Source organism: Pecten maximus, chromosome 16, assembly GCF_902652985.1.
Source record: "Pecten maximus chromosome 16, xPecMax1.1, whole genome shotgun sequence".
In the NCBI taxonomy this organism is placed as follows: Eukaryota; Metazoa; Mollusca; class Bivalvia; order Pectinida; family Pectinidae; genus Pecten; species Pecten maximus.
Genome location: NC_047030.1, coordinates 15640746 through 15665686, shown reverse-complemented (window position 1 = coordinate 15665686; position 24941 = coordinate 15640746). Strand labels below are relative to the sequence as shown.

The window sequence follows — 24941 nt, the reverse complement described above, 5'->3', positions numbered from 1 at the left end:
TAAGGTAAAGTGTCGACCTTAGTTGCTGATTCAGAGCCCCAGGGATATATAGGAAGCAGGTTGTTCCCATTTCCTGGTGATAGGTACAACATCTGTGTTTTAAACGATCATACACTATCATGGTACATTGTAAGATATATACGTACAAACATTTTCATGGGATCAGGGATACGTATATATACTCCCCCTGTAACCAAAATATTGATTGGTTTTTTTACCTATCAGTCTAGTGAAGTGATCATGAAGAGTTTCAATAAAAATTATTTGTTAGACGAAATATTGAAAACACTATAATTTGAACAAAATAACAACTGTAATAATTACTGTACCCTTCTACTGTACCATAATTATACTGCTGTACGTGTACCATATATATATCACTGTACTGTATACCACTGTACTGTATACCACTGTACTGTATATACTACTGTACATGAACCATATACCACTGTACTGTTACCACTGTACTGTATATACTACTGTACATGTACCATATACCACTGTACTGTATACCACTGTACTGTTACCACTGTACTGTTACCACTGTACTGTATACCACTGTACTGTATACCACTGTACTGTATACCACTGTACTGTATACCACTGTACTGTATACCACTGTACCGTATATACTACTGTACATGTACCATATATATATCACTGTACTGTATACCACTGTACTGTATATACTACTGTACATGTACCATATTCCACTGTACTGTTACCACTGTACTGTATATACTACTGTACATGTACCATATATATATCACTGTACTGTATACCACTGTACTGTATATACTACTGTACATGTACCATATATATATCACTGTACTGTATACCACTGTACTGTATATACTACTGTACATGTACCATATACCACTGTATTGTATATACTACTGTACATGTACCATATATATATCACTGTACTGTATACCACTGTACTGTATATAATACTGTACATGTACCATATACCACTGTACTGTTACTACTGTACATGTACCATATATATATCACTGTACTGTATACCACTGTACTGTTTATACTACTGTACATGTACCATATATATATCACTGTACTGTATACCACTGTACTGTATATACTACTGTACATGTACCATATACCACTGTACTGTTACCACTGTACTGTATACCACTGTACTGTATACCACTGTACTGTTACCACTGTACTGTATTCCACTGTACTGTATATATATACCACTGTGCTGTATACCACTGTACTGTATACCACTGTACTGTATATATATACCACTGTACTGTATACCACTGTACTTTATACCACTGTACCGTATACCACTGTACTGTATACCACTGTACTGTATACCACTTTGCTGTATACTACTGTACTGTATACCACTGTACTGTATACCACTGTACTGTATACCACTGTACTTTATACCACTACTGTATACCACTGTACTATATACCACTGTACTGTATACCACTGTACTGTATACCACTGTACTGTATACCACTGTACTGTTACCACTGTACTGTATTCCACTGTACTGTATTCCACTATACTGTATATATACCACTGTACTGTATACCACTGTACTGTATACCACTGTACTGTATACTATATCTACTGTACTGTATACCACTATACTGTATATATACCACTGTACTGTATACTATATCTACTGTACTGTATACTATATCTACTGTACTGTATACCACTGTACTGTATATATACCACTGTACTGTATACCACTGTACTGTATACCACTGTACTGTATACCACTGTACTGTATACCACTGTACTGTATACCACTGTACTGTTACCACTGTACTGTATACCACTGTACTGTTACCATTGTACTGTATACCACTGTACTGTATACCACTGTACTTTATACCACTGTACTGTATACCACTGTACTTTATACCACTGTACTGTTACCACTGTACCGTATACCACTGTACCGTATACCACTGTACCGTATACCACTGTACTGTATACCACTGTACCGTATACCACTGTACTGTATACCACTGTACTGTATACCACTGTACTGTATACCACTGTACTTTATACCACTGTACTGTATACCACTGTACTGTATACCACTGTACCGTATACCACTGTACCGTATACCACTGTACTTTATACCACTGTACTTTATACCACTGTACTGTATACCACTGTACTGTATACTACTGTACTGTATACCACTGTACTGTATATATACTACTGTACTTTATACCACTGTACTTTATACCACTGTACTGTATACCACTGTACTGTATACCACTGTACTGTATACCACTGTACTGTTACCACTGTACTGTATACCACTGTACTTATACCACTGTACTGTATACCACTGTACTGTATACCACTGTACTGTATACCACTGTACCGTATACCACTACTGTATACCACTGTACTGTATACCACTATACTGTATACCACTACTGTATACTACTGTACTGTATACCACTGTACTGTATACCACTGTACTGTTACCACTGTACTGTTACCACTGTACTGTATACCACTGTACTGTATACCACTGTACTGTATACCACTGTACTGTATACCACTGTACCGTATACCACTGTACTGTATACCACTGTACTGTATACCACTGTACCGTATACCACTGTACCGTATACCACTGTACTGTATACCACTGTACCGTATACCACTGTACTGTATACCACTGTACTGTATACCACTGTACTGTATACCACTGTACTGTTACCACTGTACTGTATACCACTGTACTGTATACCACTGTACTGTATACCACTGTACTGTATACCACTGTACCGTATACCACTGTACTGTATACCACTGTACTGCATACCACTGTACCGTATACCACTGTACTGTATACCACTGTACTATATACCACTGTGCTGTATACTACTGTACCATATACCACTGTTCAGCTCTAAATGAATTTTGCAAGTAGTGTGAATATGCTCAATTTAATTTGCTGCTGTAAAAGTACAAAACAGATTAGCACAATGAGGTTGGCACACCATATGCATGCGCTCATCAAGTGTTATTAACACAAACATATTTAGTGCAGTGCTTCATTCTTGTAAGCTAGATAAGATAACTGAGAAATGATAATTATTTAAGTTGACTGGATTTGTATTGAATATATCAATATTTACATTATCTACAACAAAATACAAGGTGTAGCCACACTTAAAAATACTGATGTGGAAGTGGGGTTAATTTTTCTACAGAAATATTGTGAATTTTGGAGTTTGCTTGAAACTTACTATACTGACAAAGCAAGACAGACAGGACATGAATTTACATCTGATTCTTGTTCACATTTCACCAGTGGTAATTATTTAATTCCTGTATTGGCCTCATATATATATATTTGTGTTGGGTGTACTGTGACTCTTTATAAAAGCAAGTTAAAAATATAGGAAATTTAACAATATTGCATAGCACAATAGCTTATAGTTGATCAGAGGTAGAGAATCAAAACCTTTTTCGAACTTGACTTAATCATATAAAATAAAAGAAGCAAGAAAAACATAATTCGCAACCCAATACCTGAGTAAAATGTGAAAATTAACTCCACCTGAATAAAATGTGAAAATGTGAAAATCAACTTATTACATGAAAAAATGTGAAAAATCAACCTAATGCATGAAGCAGATATGAAAATCAATGCAATAAATGAAGAAATGTGAAAATCAACCCAATACCTGAAACACATATGTATATACAATGCATATACATTTTTTAACTGTGGTTCAAATCATTTAGATATACATACATGTATATAATGTATTCATTGCATGACAATTTAACTTTTTTATGAGTGCTTATAAGTTATAATTATGTAGTTGCTTGTTCTGTTAACAGGACCTCACTGGAAGGTTCCGAAAACGACTTGGAGATCCTAGAAGCACGTCTCGAAAGGGTAAGGTTGTTGTACATCAAGGAGCAGAAAAAAGCTTTGGCCATGCCAGAGAAGGATATACAAACACTGACAGTTGGTGACTCTATCATACCAGTTACACAGCCACAAAATCCCTGACTCTGAAATCTGGGTCAACAAGAATTATTAATACAAGTTCACCTCCTATATCCTGTGGATCCAATTATGTGTGATGTTTGTTCCCAGGGATTTTTTTTTCATTTTGTATGCAGAGACTTATCACATACATATCCCTCACTCGCCACCATTCCCCGGGACCACATCACATACATATCCCTCACTCACCACCATTCCCCGGGACCACATCACATACACATCCTTCACTCACCACCGTTCCCCGGGACCACATCACATACATATCTCTCACTCACCACCATTCCCCGGGACCACATCACATACATATCACTCACTCACCACCATTCCCTGGGACCACATCACATACATATCCCTCACTCACCACCATTCCCCGGGACCACATCACATACATATCCCTCACTCACCACCATTCCCCGGGACCACATCACATACACATCCCTCACTCACCACCATTCCCCGGGACCACATCACATACATATCTCTCACTCGCCACCATTCCCCGGGACCACATCACATACATATCCCTCACTCACCACCATTCCCCGGGACCACATCACATACATATCCCTCACTCACCACCATTCCCCGGGACCACATCACATACATATCACTCACTCGCCACCATTCCCCGGGACCACATCACATACATATCCCTCACTCACCACCATTCCCTTGTTATAGATAATAGAGATCAATAGTTATGTCCCTTTGTTATCAATACCAAGAGTTATGTCCCTTTGTTATAGAGATTAAGTGTTATGTCTGTTTGTTATAGAGATCAAGTGTAATGTCCCTTTGCTATATAGATCAAGAGTTATGTCCCTTTGTTATCAATAACAAGAGTTATGTCCCTTTGTTATCAATACCAAGAGTTATGTCCCTTTGTTATAGAGATCAAGTGTAATGTCCCTTTGCTATAGAGATCAAGAGTTATGTCCCTTTGTTATATTAAGTGTTATGTCCCTTGTTATAGAGATCAATAGTTATGTCCCTTTGCTATAGAGATCAATAGTTATGTCCCATTGTTATCAATACCAAGAGTTATATCCCTTTGTTATATTAAGTGTTATGTCCCTTAATTGTGATAGATATTAAGAGTTTCAGTATATGTTATGATATAGATTCTTGTTGACAAACTAACATCTAATGCCGTGTTGTGGTATAACAAAGTGAGATGAGCTTTTGTACCCTTGGTGGTACTCTTTTTTCCTGACATTACACTGAATAACCAGTCTGTCATCAATTATGTGTCAGTATTTTGTGAAAGAATATTTGCAGTGCAGAAATTGTAAACTTTACATTAAATGTATTTATGACATACATCAAACAACAAATGTCAAATTTCATTGTGATATGATTGTTGTCACTTTAGAGACATCTGAAATGATGTCATTGTGATATGATTGTTGTCACGTTAGAGACATCTGGAATGATGTCATTGTGATATGAGTGTTGTCACTTTAGAGACATCTGGAATGATGTCATTGTGATATGAGTGTTGTCACTTTAGAGACATCTGGAATGATGTCATTGTGATCTGAGTGTTGTCACTTTAGAGACATCTGGAATGATGTCATTGTGATCTGAGTGTTGTCACTTTAGAGACATCTGGAATGATGTCATTGTGATCTGAGTGTTGTCACTTTAGAGACATCTGGAATGATGTCATTGTGATATGAGTGTTGTCACTTTAGAGACATCTGGAATAATGTCATTTAGTGTTCAGAAACAGTTCAAATGTAAAACAAACAAGAATTATAGCTAAAATATCATTGTATCAAACCAAAATCAAGCCCGTGTATGTGTCGTGATAATTTGATGTGACAGTAACACTTGTTCCCTTTGTTTCAGATGGTGAAGCTGTGCACCTTGATGATAGAGACTGGCAAGTCTTTTAAAAGAGCAAGCAGGTTTGAAAACATTTGATCTTACAATGTCATGATAAAGCTTGATTAGCATCCGGTGCTACCACAGCCCTGGTTCTACGTAACTTACTTAACTCTGGGGGGAACTTTTAATTTGTGAAATTGAGGCCAGCCTATTTCACTGTTGTGTTAGATACGGTACATATAAACATATCCTATAGTCTATTTGTGATATTGGTGTTAGATACGGTACATATAAACACATCCTATAGTCTATTTGTGAAATTTGTGTTAGTTACGGTACATGTATATTTGTGTTAGATACAGTACATATAAACACATCCTATAGTCTATTTGTGATATTGGTGTTAGATACAGTACATATAAACACATCCTATAGTCTATTTGTGATATTGGTGTTAGATACGGTACATATAAACACATCCTATAGTCTATTTGTGATATTTGTGTTAGTTACGGTACATGTATATTTGTGTTAGATACAGTACATATAAACACATCCTATAGTCTATTTGGATGTATATTTGTGTTAGATACAGTACATATAAACATATCCTATAGTCTATTTGTGATATTTGTGTTAGATACGGTACATATAAACACATCCTATAGTCTATTTGTGACATTTGTGTTAGATACAGTACATATAAACACATCCTATAGTCTATTTGTGATATTTGTGTTAGATACAGTACATATAAACACATCCTATAGTCTATTGGAATGTATATTTGTGACATTTGAATTATGACCTGTATTTCACACTTTGGCAGTAAAATGTATTTCCATCAAAGCAGAATTTGTAGAATGATGTATTCTACCAATAGGCTCTAGTGTTACCTTGAGTTCTGTTCCACCAGTAGGCTCTAGTGTTATCTTGAGTTCTGTTCTACTTCCAGCGATTTTGTGATCGGTGTACGAGATCTGGCGTCCTATTTTAAAGATGATGATCTGATTGTGGTAAGATTTTTTTTATCTACTTCACGTATTGTTACAAAACTACGCTGCATTTGACGATTTAGTAGTTCTTTAATATCACCTGGGTTTTATTTCACATACAAATTATTGATATATATACATTTTGTGAATGGTGTCTCTGAGCAGTTGGTTTTATTAGATCATTTTAGTGTAATGTTTGTAATTTTATATGGACTGTTTTGTTCACTGGATTTTAATTTAGTGTCATACCACCATTATTTATTAGTTTTTAGATCATTTTTAAAATCACTGATTCATTTTCGTTATAGCTCATTTTCAATTTCCACAGGAGTGCTGTGAATAAATCCCACAAGAAAGTATTATAAAAAAACTACCTTTATATTATATAGAGACACACCAATACACCTGTTCAACCTCTTTAAAAATGGCCTGTTTATACATAATGACCTCTATACACATTGACATTTAAATACAGTGACCTCTTAACACTGACCTCTATACACAGTGACCTCTTTACAACACTGACCTCTATGCACAGTTACCTTGTAACAATGACCTCTATATACAGACTGCTATACACATGCAGTGACCTTTAAATACAATGAACTCTATAAAGTGACCACTATATACTGACCTCTATACACAGTGACCTTTATATAAGTGCAGTGACCTCTTTACACTGACCTCTATACAAAGAAACCTCTTACTACTGATCTCCATACGCAATGACCTCAGAACACTGACCTCTTTATATTACACAATGACCTCAGAACACTGACCTCTTTACACAATGACTTATTTACACTGACCTTTATACCATGACCTTTTAACTCTGACCTCTATATACAGTAACCTCTTACCAATGATCTCTATCTGCAGTGACCTATAAATATGCATGACCTCTAATTGACCTCTAATTACAGTGACCAATTCACACTCACCATAATACATGGTGATAGTATATCAATTTTACACCACCAAACCTTGACATGTTCCATGCTTTCTCCATGTAGGATGATTCTAAAGTTTGTGTAAGTACCTGACAGATCGCTAGTCCAGTTTTAGCTCCAGTTTGCACCAAATCTATGTGTTTTTAGAATGTACATACATGTTCAAACATTCTGTCTTGTTCAAATAAGGGGAATCTCAAAAGTTTTGAATCATAAGTGAATGTGATAAAACAAATCAGTATTAATTGTGGTATATAGATATTGGAGGATGCCATCCAAATCAACTTGATATTAATAAATATATGAAATATTTAAAAAAAAAAATTACTATCAAATTACATTATGGAGACACAGTGGTTTAGTGGTAGGACATGGGGCTATATGACTGAAGGGTCACTAGTTGGAATCCCAGCGCTGGCACTGTGTTGTATCCCTGAACAAGATACTTTACTCCATTTTGTTCCAGTTGACTCAGCTGTGAATGAGTACGTGGTAAGACAGTATGTCACATGTAATCTGTTAGTGCTGAAATGACAGCTCCGGCTGTATGCTCTCGAGGGAGTTGAGACAGACATTGGCTGGTTGGTAATGACTTAGTAACCATGGATAATAATTGGTGAACTACTTTGAGACAGCTTTATTGCTGTGATATAATGGAATATAAGATCATATTTGATAATTGGCATCCACATTTGTCAGTGAAGACACTTATAAACTTTTGAAGATTTCCCTTATTTTATCTTCTAATACATTAATATTTGTATTTAAGACATTTGCCATGCATCTTGAAAGCATTTGATTGGCTTGCTTTTTTAACTCTTTAGACACCAATGTTGTATTCATTGCACATTAATGGTTTCCCGTGGAAACAGGGTCTCACAATACTCATTTCTTGTCACTATTTGTCTTTTAAATCAGAATTGATCTCCTTGTTTGAAGGGTTCAGAGATTATGATATATTCTTTCATTTATTTTTGTCTACAAAAGTTATTTTTATATAATGCAGGTCTTCCTCAACTATTGACAATAAGTTATGTTTATCGATTATGGACTTTTCATTGAGGTCAATATGTGGTAATATGGTCCTGATCTAGAAAACAATAATAACAGATATGAAGTCACATAGATCTGGACATCCAGTGATCAAAATAAGGTAGAATTGTAATATTTTAATCATTGATCTTGTCTCAAGTTTGATCACAAGTCTAACAGAATCTGCATCAGGCTTCCACTCATGGCATGTTTTGATCAGCTATACAGTATCGCTCAAGACAGGTATTCACAGTTTATAACTGAATGCTGTTTTCCTGCCTGCCATTAGTCACAACATTTCTGTAAGCTTGATAGTAACTTGGTATGTGCCTATTGCTCTAGACATTGGCTAAGACATGTTGATTGTTGACCTATGTATTCTATTGAGTATCTTTGAGTGGAGATCTGACATCTTCATACCGTCCAACCCTACATATCTGGAGAGATCTAGACACATCTTGATACTGTCTAACCCTCCATATCTGGAGAGATCTAGACACATCTTCATACCGTCCAACCCTCCATATCTGGAGAGATCTAGACACATCTTCATACTGCCTAACCCTCCATATCTGGATAGATCTAGACACATCTTCATACCGTCTAACCCTCCATATCTGGAGAGATCTAGACACATCTTCATACTGCCTAACCCTCCATATCTGGATAGATCTAGACACATCTTCATACCGTCTAACCCTCCATATCTGGAGAGATCTAGACACATCTTCATACCGTCCAAACCCTCCTTATCTGGATAGATCTGTAGACACATCTTCATACTGTCTAACCCTCCATATCTGGAGAGATCTAGACACATCTTCATACTGCCTAACCCTCCATATCTGGATAGATCTGTAGACACATCTTCATACCATCCAACCCTCAATATCTGGAGAGATCTAGACACATCTTCATACCATCCAACCCTCCATATCTGGAGAGATCTATAGACACATCTACATACCATCCAACCCTCAATATCTGGAGAGATCTAGACACATCTTCATACCATCCAACCCTCAATATCTGGAGAGATCTGGACACATCTTCATACCATCCAACCCTGAATATCTGGGGAGATCTAGACACATCTTCATACTGTCTAACCCTCCATATCTGGAGAGATCTATAGACACATCTTCATACTGTCTAACCCTCCATATCTGGAGATATCTAGACACATCTTCATACCATCCAACCCTCCATATCTGGAGAGATCTAGACACATCTTGATACTGTCTAACCCTCCATATCTGGAGAGATCTAGACACATCTTCATACCATCCAACCCTCAATATCTGGAGAGATCTAGACACATCTTTATACCATCCAACCCTCCATATCTGGAGAGATCTAGACACATCTTCATACCATCCAACCCTCCATATCTGGAGAGATCTAGACACATCTTTCTACTGTCTAACCCTCCATATCTGGAGATATCTAGACACATCTTCATACTGTCCAACCCTCCATATCTGGAGAGATCTAGACACATCTTCATACCATCCAACCCTTAATATTTGGAGAGATCTAGACACATCTTCATACCATCCAACCCTTAATATTTGGAGAGATCTAGACACATCTTCATACCATCCAACCCTCAATATCTGGAGAGATCTAGACACATCTTTCTACTGTCCAACCCTCCATATCTGGATAGATCTATAGACACATCTTCATACTGTCCAAACCTCCATATCTGGAGATATCTAGACACATCTTCATACTGTCTAACCCTCCATATCTGGAGAGATCTAGACACATCTTCATACTGTCTAACCCTCAATATCTGGAGAGATCTAGACACATCTTCATACCATCCAACCCTCAATATCTGGAGAGATCTAGACACATCTTCATACGGTCTAACCCTCCATATCTGGAGAGATCTAGACACATTTTCATACCATCCAACCCTCAATATCTGGAGAGATATCTAGACACATCTTCATACTGTCCAACCCTCAATATCTGGAGAGATCTAGACACATCTTCATACCATCCAACCCTCAATATCTGGAGAGATCTAGACACATCTTCATACCATCCAACCCTCCATATCTGGAGAGATCTAGACACATCTTCATACCATCTAACCCTCCATATCTGGAGAGATCTAGACACATCTTCATACCATCCAACCCTCCATACATATGGAGGAAGACTGGATTTGAACCCTTAATGATCTCATTCTTTTCCTGTTGGGACTGGCTGGATCATCTCATAGATTTAGACTCATCATAGTATGAGAAATAACATCCTGGACACACGTGAAAAACCCAACAAAAATCATCGCTTAAGATTATGAATATGAGTTTACAAAGGATGACTTTTTGGCCTGAACCAAGGAGTTGTCCAGCATGCATCTTTCTCTGTGATTATTTTGGGCATTTCAGGGAACTTACAAATTTGGTCTGTTTCACTTTAACTGTCTTTTCTATTTCATTGAAATCACTGATTTGTAATCATGTGTATGTAAATAAATTATAAAAAGAAAAGTAAAAAGTTATAAAAGTTATTCTTGTGACCAATACGTTTGTTATCTTCTGGCCCTGACACCATACACTAGACATGGTGTCAAGGCCAGAGGAAATCTAGGGCTGCTATTTAGAATGAAGTTGAAGAGTATGTGAATGTGTTAATGTTGGTTTTGATGATAAGTTGTCTGGTGAATTCAGCGAAAGATATTCTTTTTTCATTAATTATCTATATATAGCTACAGCATTTGAAATTAACAATTTTTCAATGAGGTCATTCTAAATACAGAGACACAAATTTCTGTAGAAAAACAGTACGACAAAATGCATGAATATTAGTATGACATATATTTCTGTATGAGCACTAATCACTGAATGTGTTCATACAAGTTAGATATACCCAGATAGCTTATTATTTACACTAGTGATGGGCTTATGATTGTAAATAAGAAAAAAAAATAACTAAAAAAAATGAAATGAACCCAATTATTCAATGCCAAAATTGAAAAGCCAATCAAGCGACAGAGATTTGACATACAGGACCTTATCTCAAAAAGCTTAATAGAGTAAGTATGATTCTTCATAGAAATTGGTATTTAAAACTCATAAAGGAAGACTTCTATTGAGATCCACTGACCTGAAAACAAATATACCGACTCTGATTTTCAGTAAGAAAAACACAATGTAAATTATTCTTCATCTGGTTTATAAAACCAATAATAGGTCATGTGCATTTAATGATTGATTATTAAAGCTGTTTCCCATCACTAGTTTATACGTTGCTGACTAACTTTGAACTAATTTGATAAGATTGATAATAACACAGCTCCATTTTTGTATGTTTTATAGTTAAAATGTTGATAAATACAATATATAAGTTTTAAAAAATACATAGTATTTTTTTCAATTAAATGCTTTTTAACCTACCATCATCACCTGTAGTCCAAGGCCGTGATCGGTGGCCCATTATTGGTCAGCCATCCATAAATAGTCCTTTCTCTCGCAGAGTTCTTCAATTGTTCTCAATACAATGTATAGGTTCTGCTTGGTCAAAGGTTTTGCATGTTAAATTTTTAGACTGAAAAACAAATGGTTGCTACATTAAGTTAAGCCAAGGAGTAAATATCAGAGGAAAGAAGAGAAAAGATCAATCTGACAAAGAACCAAGATCCTTCTGGGATCTCTTGTTATAATACACCTGGCTTATTACCTTTTGTTAATGCAAATTTAGATATTCAGTTTTATAAAAGACCGTTTGACTAAAGAATATTTTATTGTGGCTGTTGTCTTTTTATTAATAATAGCAGTTGTTCTTTTTTTTTTCAGAATTGTCTGAATAAATTTGCTCATGAGATGTCAGAAATGCTGAAGTATTTTACCGTAAGTAGTTTTGTATGCTTGAAACTATTTTTTGTGAAGTTTTTGGAAACACCAACAGAGCTTTATGACACTTATTGTCATCTAACAAGTGGCCAGGTAAACATTCTAACATCTATCTGATCGTACTCATTTGGCAGATCATGGTTTATAGTGATTTTGTTGATGGTAAGTTCTTCCCATCTGAACTTTTGATCACCACCGGCACATGGCCGTGATGTTTTTTCATAACCAGTTAAAATCAGTATTTTCATATACACTGTACAATAAATGGTTTCCAGGAGTTGAAAGTCTTATCCATTTCACAGGTACTAAACGATAGAGTTTTCTCCCTTGCTCTGATATATAGATGTATGTTATCACAGTTTATGTTTAACTGAAGTTTTGTTTTTCCTCCTTGCCAGATACTGTTGGACCAAGCTAATCGATCTGTCTGTAAAAACCTGGCTAATTTCATAAAAAAGTAAGTACAATTTACATCATCAAAATGAAATTGATGATATTAGTCTGACTAGGATAACCATGAAATATTACCTCTTTGATGCATACCTGCTTTACATTTAAAGATTTAGCTTGCTCATCAGTTTTTTTTTAGAATTTTACATTCCCACCTGTAATTTCACCGGACATTATAAAGACACTATACAATACTTGTTATGGGCATTGAGATAGTAAAATCATGTATCCACACAGATTATCTCCCTTACATAAAACTTTTCAATCAATATTTTTTCTTCAGGAAAGCCATGCACTTTATGTAATTTTCTGAAAATAGCTGTTTGGTTTAACAATATTTGTGTCAGTATGAGGATATCTAACCTACAGTTGTCTATGTTTCAGTGATATAAGGAAGGTCAAGGACTCAAAGAAAGACTTTGAGAAGATCAGTGATGAGTTAGATTCGGCGCTGGTACGTAATGCTGGTGTCCAACGTAGTAAACCTCTAGAATGTGAGGAGGCTGCCAACCAACTCAAGGCAAAACGATCTGGATTCGCTCTCGCATCTCTAGATTACGTATTTCAGGTGAGATATGATTAGATATTAAGCCAGCGTCCATCACTTGTGAACAAGGGTACTCATTGTGGTTGCTAAGGATTAATAAGTCGTGAAGTATAAGTAAATGGTAATCTAAAGGTTTTATTCAGCACATATATTTGATGGTGAATATCAGTAATAAAATCTAGTATCAAGACTATGACTTGTGTCTGAATGTTCAATTTCTGCAATTATTAAAGAGATTTATTTGTAGAAAATTTGTGAAAATAACTACCCAATAAATATTTACATTTAAACACACATATATGAAAGTGTTAACCGTACTACAGAATATTTACATATAATTAACTTCACATACTAAAGAATGTTTACAATACAAAATTTGTTTCAAACAAACTAGGTCAGTCTGGTTAAACTGTAAAATATATAATTAGCTACATGAAATTTTACTACTATACAGTTGTCCAGTTTGTACATTTTGTCCATAGTTGAACATCTGTGGATTTGAAAGGTGATTTAAAGAAATAACATTAGAAACATTGGGCAGAAAGTTTTGCTGCCATTTCATTTGAGCTGTGATGTTTTTTTTTTCCATTTCAGATCAATATTCTTCATTCTAAAAAGAGATTTGATATATTAGAAACTGTAAGTATTTAAAAGAGAATGTCATACACCACATACAGTATTTATGTTATTCTATCATCTGAAATGTATTTAACCTAGATAAACTTGTAGTTGTGAAGGTCTGTATATAAAATCATGAGCTCCTTTCAGTTTTATACCGTATATGTAGGGCTTGTATACCGTATATGTAGGGCTTGTATACCGTATATGTAGGGCTTGTATACCCAATATGTAGGACTTGTATATGTAGGGCTTGTATACCCAATATGTAGGACTTGTATATGTAGGGCTTGTATACCCTATATGTAGGGCATGTATACCCATGATATAGGGCTTGTATACCCAATATGTAGGACTTGTATATCCAATATGTAGGACTTGTATATCCAATATGTAGGACTTGTATACCCTATATGTAGGACTTGTATACCGTATATGTAGGACTTGTATACCCAATATGTAGGACTTGTATACCCAATATGTAGGACTTGTATACCCAATATGTAGGACCTGTATACCCAATATGTAGGACTTGTATATGTAGGACTTGTATATGTAGGACTTGTATACCCAATATGTAGGACTTAAATACCCAATATGTAGGGGTTGTATACCCAATATGTAGGGCTTGTATACCCAATATGTAGGACTTGTATACCCAATATGTAGGACATGTATACCCAATATGTAGGACTTGTATATGTAGGACTTGTATATGTAGAGCTTGTATACCCAATATGTAGAACTTGTATACCCAATATGTAGGACTTGTATACCCAATATGTAGGACTTGTATATGTAGGGCTTGTATACCCAATATGTAGGACTTGTATATGTAGGACTTGTATACCCCATATGTAGGACTTGTATACCCAATATGTAGGGCTTGTATACCGTATATGTAGGACTTGTATACCGTATATGTAGGACTTGTATACCCAATATGTAGGACTTGTATACCCAATATGTAGGACTTGTGTATGTAGGACTTGTATATGTAGGACTTGTATATGTAGGACTTGTATACCCAATATGTAGGACTTGTATACCCAATATGTAGGACTTGTATACCCAATATGTAGGACTTGTATATGTAGGGCTTGTATACCCAATATGTAGGACTTGTATATGTAGAGCTTGTATACCCAATATGTAGGACTTGTATATGTAGGACTTGTATACCCAATATGTAGGACTTGTATACCGTATATGTAGGACTTGTATACCGTATATGTAGGACTTGTATACCCAATATGTAGGACTTGTATACCCAATATGTAGGACTTGTGTATGTAGGACTTGTATATGTAGGACTTGTATATGTAGGACTTGTATACCCAATATGTAGGACTTGTATACCCAATATGTAGGACTTGTATACCCAATATGTAGGACTTGTATACCCAATATGTAGGACTTGTATACCCAATATGTAGGACTTGTATATGTAGGACTTGTATATGTAGGACTTGTATATGTAGGACTTGTATACCCAATATGTAGGACTTAAATACCCAATATGTAGGGGTCGTATACCCAATATGTAGGGCTTGTATACACAATATGTAGGACTTGTATACCCAATATGTAGGACCTGTATACCCAATATGTAGGACTTGTATATGTAGGATTTGTATATGTAGAGCTTGTATACCCAATATGTAGGACTTGTATACCCAATATGTAGGACTTGTATACCCAATATGTAGGACTTGTATATGTAGGGCTTGTATACCCAATATGTAGGACTTGTATATGTAGGACTTGTATACCCAATATGTAGGACTTGTATACCCAATATGTAGGACCTGTATACCCAATATGTAGGACTTGTATATGTAGGACTTGTATACCCAATATGTAGGGGTTGTATACCCAATATGTAGGGCTTGTATACCCAATATGTAGGACTTGTATACCCAATATGTAGGACATGTATACCCAATATGTAGGACTTGTATATGTAGGACTTGTATATGTAGAGCTTGTATACCCAATATGTAGAACTTGTATACCCAATATGTAGGACTTGTATACCCAATATGTAGGACTTGTATATGTAGGGCTTGTATACCCAATATGTAGGACTTGTATATGTAGGACTTGTATACCCCATATGTAGGACTTGTATACCCAATATGTAGGGCTTGTATACCGTATATGTAGGACTTGTATACCGTATATGTAGGACTTGTATACCCAATATGTAGGACTTGTATACCCAATATGTAGGACTTGTGTATGTAGGACTTGTATATGTAGGACTTGTATATGTAGGACTTGTATACCCAATATGTAGGACTTGTATACCCAATATGTAGGACTTGTATACCCAATATGTAGGACTTGTATATGTAGGGCTTGTATACCCAATATGTAGGACTTGTATATGTAGAGCTTGTATACCCAATATGTAGGACTTGTATATGTAGGACTTGTATACCCAATATGTAGGACTTGTATACCGTATATGTAGGACTTGTATACCGTATATGTAGGACTTGTATACCCAATATGTAGGACTTGTATACCCAATATGTAGGACTTGTGTATGTAGGACTTGTATATGTAGGACTTGTATATGTAGGACTTGTATACCCAATATGTAGGACTTGTATACCCAATATGTAGGACTTGTATACCCAATATGTAGGACTTGTATACCCAATATGTAGGACTTGTATACCCTATATGTATGGCTTGTATACCCAATATGTAGGACTTGTATATGTAGGACTTGTATATGTAGGACTTGTATACCCAATATGTAGGACTTAAATACCCAATATGTAGGGGTCGTATACCCAATATGTAGGGCTTGTATACACAATATGTAGGACTTGTATACCCAATATGTAGGACCTGTATACCCAATATGTAGGACTTGTATATGTAGGATTTGTATATGTAGAGCTTGTATACCCAATATGTAGGACTTGTATACCCAATATGTAGGACTTGTATACCCAATATGTAGGACTTGTATACCCAATATGTAGGACTTGTATATGTAGGGCTTGTATACCCAATATGTAGGACTTGTATATGTAGGACTTGTATACCCAATATGTAGGACTTGTATACCCAATATGTAGGACCTGTATACCCAATATGTAGGACTTGTATATGTAGAACTTGTATACCCTATATGTAGGACTTGTATATGTAGGACTTGTATATATGTAGGACTTGTATACCCAATATGTAGGACTTGTATACCCAATATGTAGGACTTGTATACCCAATATGTAGGACCTGTTTACCCAATATGTAGGACTTGTATATGTAGGACTTGTATATGTAGAGCTTGTATACCCAATATGTAGGACTTGTATATGTAGGGCTTGTATACCCAATATGTAGGACTTGTATACCCAATATGTAGGACTTGTATACCCAATATGTAGGACTTGTATATGTAGGGCTTGTATACCCAATATGTAGGACTTGTATATGTAGGACTTGTATACCCAATATGTAGGACTTGTATACCCAATATGTAGGACCTGTATACCCAATATGTAGGACTTGTATATGTAGGGCTTGTATATATGTAGGACTTGTATACCCAATATGTAGGACTTGTATACCCAATATGTAGGACTTGTATACCCTATATGTAGGACTTGTATATGTAGGACTTGTATATATGTAGGACTTGTATACCCAATATGTAGGACTTGTATACCCAATATGTAGGACCTGTTTACCCAATATGTAGGACTTGTATATGTAGAGCTTGTATACCCAATATGTAGGACTTGTATATGTAGGGCTTGTATACCCAATATGTAGGACTTGTATACCCAATATGTAGGACTTGTATACCCAATATGTAGGACTTGTATGCTCAATATGCAGGACTTGTATACCCAATATGTAGGACTTGTATACCCAATATGTAGGACTTGTATGCTCAGTATGCAGGACTTGTATACCCAATATGTAGGACTTGTATATGTAGGGCTTGTATACCCAATATGTAGGACTTGTATACCCAATATGCAGGACATGTAGGGGTTGTATACCCAATATGTAGGACTTGTATACCCAATATGTAGGACTTGTATACCCAATATGTAGGGCATGTATATGTAGGACTTGTATACCCAATATGTAGGACTTGTATATATGTAGGACTTGTATACCCAATAGGTAGGTCTTGTATACCCAATATGTAGGACTTGTATATGTAGAGCTTGTATATCAAATATGTAGGACTTATATATGTAGGACTTGTATACCCAATATGTAGGACCTGTATACCCAATATGTAGGACTTGTATACCCAGTATGTAGGACTTGTATACCCAATATGTAGGGCTTGTATATGTAGGGCTTGTATAACCAATATGTAGGACTTGTATAACCAATATGTAGGACTTGTATACTCAATATGTAGGGCTTGTATATGTAGGGCTTGTATAACCAATATGTAGGACTTGTATACCCAATATGTAGGACTTGTATACCCAATATGTAGGGCTTGTATATGTAGGGCTTGTATAACCAATATGTAGGACTTGTATACCCTACATGTAGGGCTTGTATACCCAATATGTAGGACTTGTATAACCAATATGTAGGACTTGTATACTCAATATGTATACAGTGAACCTTTGTCAGCAATGACACCTTTCATTACCAGCTGAAATTGTCTGGATTGTAACTTTTCCAAACTGCTAGGTTTAGTAAAAACAGAGTTGTAAAATAATAAATAGTGAAGTTAAATTATAAATGTAGTTGTGCTATTTCAGTAGGTGAAATGGCTGATGACATCATATAGAATCAGTAGATGACATTTCTAGCTCTCATGAATGTCAGATGATACATTTTGTACATGCTCTGATAAAGATATAGTTTATTTATGAGTTGATAAATATGTAGTTTATGTATGAGTTGATAAATTTGTAGTTTATGTATGAGTTGATAAATATGTAGTTTATGTATGAGTTGATAAATATGTAGTTTATGTATGAGTTGATAAATTTGTAGTTTATGTATGAGTTGATAAATATGTAGTTTATGTATGAGTTGATAAATTTGTAGTTTATGTATGAGTTGATAAATATGTAGTTTATGTATGAGTTGATAAATTTGTAGTTTATGTATGAGTTGATAAATTTGTAGTTTATGTATGGGTTGATAAATATGTAGTTTATGTATGGGTTGATAAATATGTAGTTTATGTATGAGTTGATAAATATGTAGTTTATGTATGAGTTGATAAATATGTAGTTTTTGTATGAGTTGATAAATTTGTAGTTTATGTATCAGTTGACTTTGTGTTTTCCAGATGTTATCATTTATGCACGCTCAGAGTACGTTCTTCCATCAAGGCCATGAGTTGTTCAAGGAATTTGAACCAGAAATGAAATGTGTGGCCACACAGGTAAATAGTCACATTGCAAATACAGTACAAAGGTTTTTTTTATGGTTGAACCTTTTTTCCCGAAAGTTCGAAACAAACTTACGTGTATCTGGATTTATGACTGTAAATTGCAAAATTAAATCATTGCGAAAAAGATGTTATGCATGAAACACGAAATTAAATCACCGCTTAAATAAGTTGGTTTACCATGAATATGGGTTGATAAACCTTCTATTGTCAAATTGTTTTGTTTTTGAAAGAAATAAGATAAAAATTGATACATTTAATTAAGACAAAAATTGATACATTTAATTAGGTCTTATTTCCCATAAAAAATGTGTCGAGTTTGTTTCGAACTTTTGAGAAAAAAGGTTCAACCATAAAAAACCTTAGTAAAAGACCTACTGTACCTGTGATTGAAACTATTCCATGGCAGTTAATTTTCACAAATTTTGATCGCCCCTGAAATGTGTGAAAATTAAACCCACACGAAAAAATAAGTTTATTTAACAGCTAATTCAGTTACTGACAATTATAATTGATATGCTTTTAAATAAATTCATTGATTTATTCATGACTAAACATCTTTGTCTAGAATGTGTAAATGAAGTTGTATAACATATTAACAAAACTTACGTTATTGACATATATATGACCTTTATTTGACCTTCAGGTCGAGGAGTTAAGTGCCAAAGCTAGTCAGGAGCGCAAGGAGATGGAGCAGAGACATAGCCTTGTGCAACATAAGGTAAGGATTACCTTGTATATCTAAATTTAAACTGCACAAACCTTTCCAGATCCAATAACATGACATGTTACACTGTACATGCTCGGAATTTAGGATTAGTTATATTCAAATCTTCAGATTTTGTATTATGTTCAGTTTTCAGCTTTCTGTTCTTTTAGGTACCTGTCTGTAGACAACAATACCCTCACTCGAAACACTTCCTTCCAAATCTGATTTTCATAAGATTTCACACACATGTTCAAAAGCATCGCTTGTTCGTGTCTTGATCTTCCATGGTCAAAATGAGGTTACTGGTTAGCATGTATATAATAGAATTTTAAAAGGGATTGGGTTTGGGTTTTGTCCTCTTAGGTGAAAATTGAAGTGATTGTTTATATATATAGACAGTAAAACTTCCTTGCTTGAAAGTGTATTCAATTTTTAAAATGATTCCATGATACCTTTTTTTTACCTAGAGTCAAACATGCTCTAAGGAATGCCTGTATATAATTACTGTTTGTTACCCCCGTGAGATTTTACTATATAACGACCCTCTGTATCGCGACCACCTGTCTAATGTGACTAACCCCCAGTGACTTTTGAACGACGATCACTTGTTTGGTTTCTATAGCGACCGATTTCTGTCACTCATCTTCTGCTCTCATCAGTCATCCCTCATAAATCCCCAGATAACCCTGACCTGATTATGTAAACAAAAGACCCCTACCACCTGTTACAATTACTGTAACTGCCCTGGCCTGGGACTTTGTGAGAGAGTATAGTCGGTCACCATGTCACCATGCATGTCCCTGTATTACATTGTGAGAGAGTAGTCGGTCACCATGTCACCATGCATGTCAGTGTATTACATTGTGAGAGAGTAGTCGGTCACCATGTCACATGCATGTCCCTGTATTACATTGTGAGAGAGTAGTCGGTCACCATGTCACCATGCATGTCCCTGTATTACATTGTGAGAGAGTAGTCGGTCACCATGTCACCATGCATGTCCCTGTATTACATTGTGAGAGTGTAGTCGGTCACCATGTCACATGCATGTCCGTGTATTACATTGTGAGAGAGTAGTCGGTCACCATGTCACATGCATGTCCCTGTATTACATTGTGAGAGAGTAGTCGGTCACCATGTCACATGCATGTCCCTGTATTACATTGTGAGAGTGTAGTCGGTCACCATGTCACATGCATGTCCGTGTATTACATTGTGAGAGAGTAGTCGGTCACCATGTCACATGCATGTCCCTGTATTACATTGTGAGAGAGTAGTCGGTCACCATGTCACATGCATGTCCCTGTATTACATTGTGAGAGAGTAGTCGGTCACCATGTCACATGCATGTCCCTGTATTACATTGTGAGAGAGTAGTCGGTCACCATGTCACATGCATGTCCCTGTATTACATTGTGAGAGAGTAGTCGGTCACCATGTCACCATGCATGTCCCTGTATTACATTGTGAGAGAGTAGTCGGTCACCATGTCACCATGCATGTCCCTGTATTACATTGTGAGAGAGTAGTCGGTCACCATGCATGTCCCTGTATTACATTGTGAGAGAGTAGTCGGTCACCATGTCACATGCATGTCCCTGTATTACATTGTGAGAGTAGTCGGTCACCATGTCACATGCATGTCCCTGTATTACATTGTGAGAGAGTAGTCGGTCACCATGCATGTCAGTGTATTATATTTCAACTGTACATAGATGGCTCCATTTGACAGGGACAGTTATACTTATATGTGCACTGGTATGTGATGATTGGATGATAGGTGATAATGTCTCAAGTTAAATTTTTTTTCTCCGTTTCCTCTTCTTACTATTATTAATATTATTTCCACTTTCCATAGGGCAGAATTTTCTGATGAGTCAAAATTTAGATATTGTGGGGGCCTGCGGTGTCCCGACCCTTTCACCTCTGGTTTGTGGGTTTGAATCCCACATGGGGCAGTTGCCTGGTACTGGTTTTTCTCTGGGTGCTCCATGGCCAGCTTTCCTCCACCTCCAAAACCAGGCACGTCCTTAAATGACCCTGGACGTTAAAAAAAAAATAAACCATTAACAAACTATTGTGAGATTTTGATGGAATTTGGTATATAGGTATAGTATGATGACACTACAAACACTGTTGGGATATCAGCTACTTTATTTATTGGGGTCATTTGGTAATGTAATGCTGACTGGTAGTACTTGATAGAGTGGTATCCCTGTGGTGTATCTGCCCATCCATGTTTTTTTTTGTGTGTAAATCATTACTAGACTAAGTAATACAGTGTCAACTTATCAATTCTCATACTTTAACCTCGACATTCACATCTTCTTCTCAGTTACAATGTTTTTCTCCAGACCAATAATTCAGATTTCAATTAACATTTCATTTAAACTTGATTAGTATATCACATCATGGTTCTCTTCACATCTTGTCTTCCAGCAAGATTATCACATCATACTGAACATAAAAATAACAAGTCCATGTTAAAGCGTTCAGAGTTAGCTCCCTTCATGTTATAAGCTACAAATATAATTGATACTTGTAATATTGAGCCAGTTATGTTGGTTTATTTGGTTATTGTGTGACAGAGTTAACTTACAGTTAAAATAAAATATCAGAATGTAGGTGAGGAGACTGATAAAGTCTTACCTAGTGTTTTGTGGTGTTGACAAAATCTAGTGTTGTGTGGTGTTGACAAGGTCTAGTGTTGTGTGGTGTTGACAAGGTTTAGTGTTGTGTGGTGTTGACAAAATCTAGTGTTGTGTGGTGTTGACAAAATCTAGTGTTGTGTGGTGTTGACAAGGTCTAGTGTTGTGTGGTGTTGACAAGGTCTAGTGTTGTGTGGTGTTGACAAGGTCTAGTGTTTTGTGGTGTTGACAAGGTCTAGTGTTGTGTGGTGTTGACAAAATATAGTGTTGTGTGGTGTTGACAAGGTCTAGTGTTTTGTGGTGTTGACAAAGTCTAGTGTTGTGTGGTGTTGACAAGGTCTAGTGTTGTGTGGTGTTGACAAAATCTAGTGTTGTGTGGTGTTGACAAGGTTTAGTGTTGTGTGGTGTTGACAAGGTCTAGTGTTGTGTGGTGTTGACAAGGTCTAGTGTTGTGTGGTGTTGACAAAGTCTAGTGTTGTGTGGTGTTGACAAAGTCTAGTGTTGTGTGGTGTTGACAAAGTCTAGTGTTGTGTGGTGTTGACAAGGTTTAGTGTTGTGTGGTGTTGACAAAATTTAGTGTTGTGTGGTGTTGACAAAATCTAGTGTTGTGTGGTGTTGACAAGGTTTAGTGTTGTGTGGTGTTGACAAAATCTAGTGTTTTGTGGTGTTGACAAAATCTAGTGTTGTATGGTGTTGACAAGGTCTAGTGTTGTGTGGTGTTGACAAAATCTAGTGTTGTGTGGTGTTGACAAGGTCTAGTGTTGTGTGGTGTTGACAAAGTCTAGTGTTGTGTGGTGTTGACAAAGTCTAGTGTTGTGTGGTGTTGACAAAGTCTAGTGTTTTGTGGTGTTGACAAAGTCTAGTGTTGTGGTGTTGACAAGGTCTATTGTTGTGTGGTGTTGACAAGGTCTAGTGTTGTGTGGTGTTGACAAAGTCTAGTGTTGTGTGGTGTTGACAAGGTTTAGTGTTGTGTGGTGTTGACAAAATCTAGTGTTGTGTGGTGTTGACAAGGTTTAGTGTTGTGTGGTGTTGACAAAATCTAGTTAGCCATAAACTTTATTTGACTTAAATGATTTCCTTAAATAACTGACATAGTTTTATTTCACCAAGAGAGTCACTAGTCATTTGTTTTGTTAATTGATGACATAATTAGGGCCATTATAAACAGACTTAATAGTTTTTGATCAAGGTATGGGTTGTTAAAATGGGAGACAACTCTTGCAGTACTCTTATAGAATAATAGGTTTTTTAGGTCACCTGAGACAAAGTCTCAAGTGACCTATTCTAATCCCCTTTTGTCCGTCGTCGTGCGTCGTCCGTCGTCCGTCGTGTGTCCGTAAATAATTTACATTTTCGACTTCTTCTCCAAAACCCCTAAACCAAATTCCATGAAATTTGGCAGGAAGCTTCTATGGCTAAAGGTCAACCAAAATTGTAAATTATATGGTCCCCACCCCCCAGGGGCCTGAGGGGTGGGGCTAAAAAGGGTCAAATTGACTTAAACTTCAAAAATCTTCTTCTCTACTCTCAGATATGGTGGAATCAAACACTCTTCGTAGATGGAAGGGTCTTAAAGTGCTTTACCAAAATTGTAAATTTCATGACCCTGGGGTCTCACGTTTGCCCCTGGGGAGGGGGTAAACTTTACAATAGTTTATATAGGGAAATAACATTTTTGACTTTTATTTGTTTTATTTCTATTGGAATTCATTCTATTTGGTAAACATTGTCAGCATGAGATGACAGTTTGATGGCATGCACATGTTGGCCCTGACTGACCCCCAGGGGCTGATGGGCGGGGCTAAAAAGGGCCAAATTGACTGAAATTTAAAAAATCTTCTTCTCAAGACGGAAATAAGGTGGAA

At 36.2% G+C, this 24941-nt stretch overlaps 1 protein-coding gene across 3 annotated transcripts in view; it reads left to right on the top strand.

Moving 5' to 3' along the window:
- Window positions 1-24941, top strand: part of LOC117344624 (arf-GAP with coiled-coil, ANK repeat and PH domain-containing protein 2-like) — a 91863-nt gene that overhangs the window by 3741 nt on the left and 63181 nt on the right. For 2 of the 3 annotated variants that reach the window (XM_033907448.1, XM_033907446.1), the window contains exons 2-11: window positions 3859-3916; window positions 5882-5940; window positions 6816-6876; window positions 7869-7886; window positions 12650-12703; window positions 13105-13163; window positions 13541-13724; window positions 14298-14342; window positions 19618-19713; window positions 20366-20440. In XM_033907448.1, the coding sequence (XP_033763339.1) occupies window positions 3859-3916; window positions 5882-5940; window positions 6816-6876; window positions 7869-7886; window positions 12650-12703; window positions 13105-13163; window positions 13541-13724; window positions 14298-14342; window positions 19618-19713; window positions 20366-20440 (709 nt within the window). The remainder of the gene's footprint in view (window positions 1-3858; window positions 3917-5881; window positions 5941-6815; window positions 6877-7868; window positions 7887-12649; window positions 12704-13104; window positions 13164-13540; window positions 13725-14297; window positions 14343-19617; window positions 19714-20365; window positions 20441-24941) is intronic. The other variant, XM_033907447.1, reaches the window with a different exon arrangement.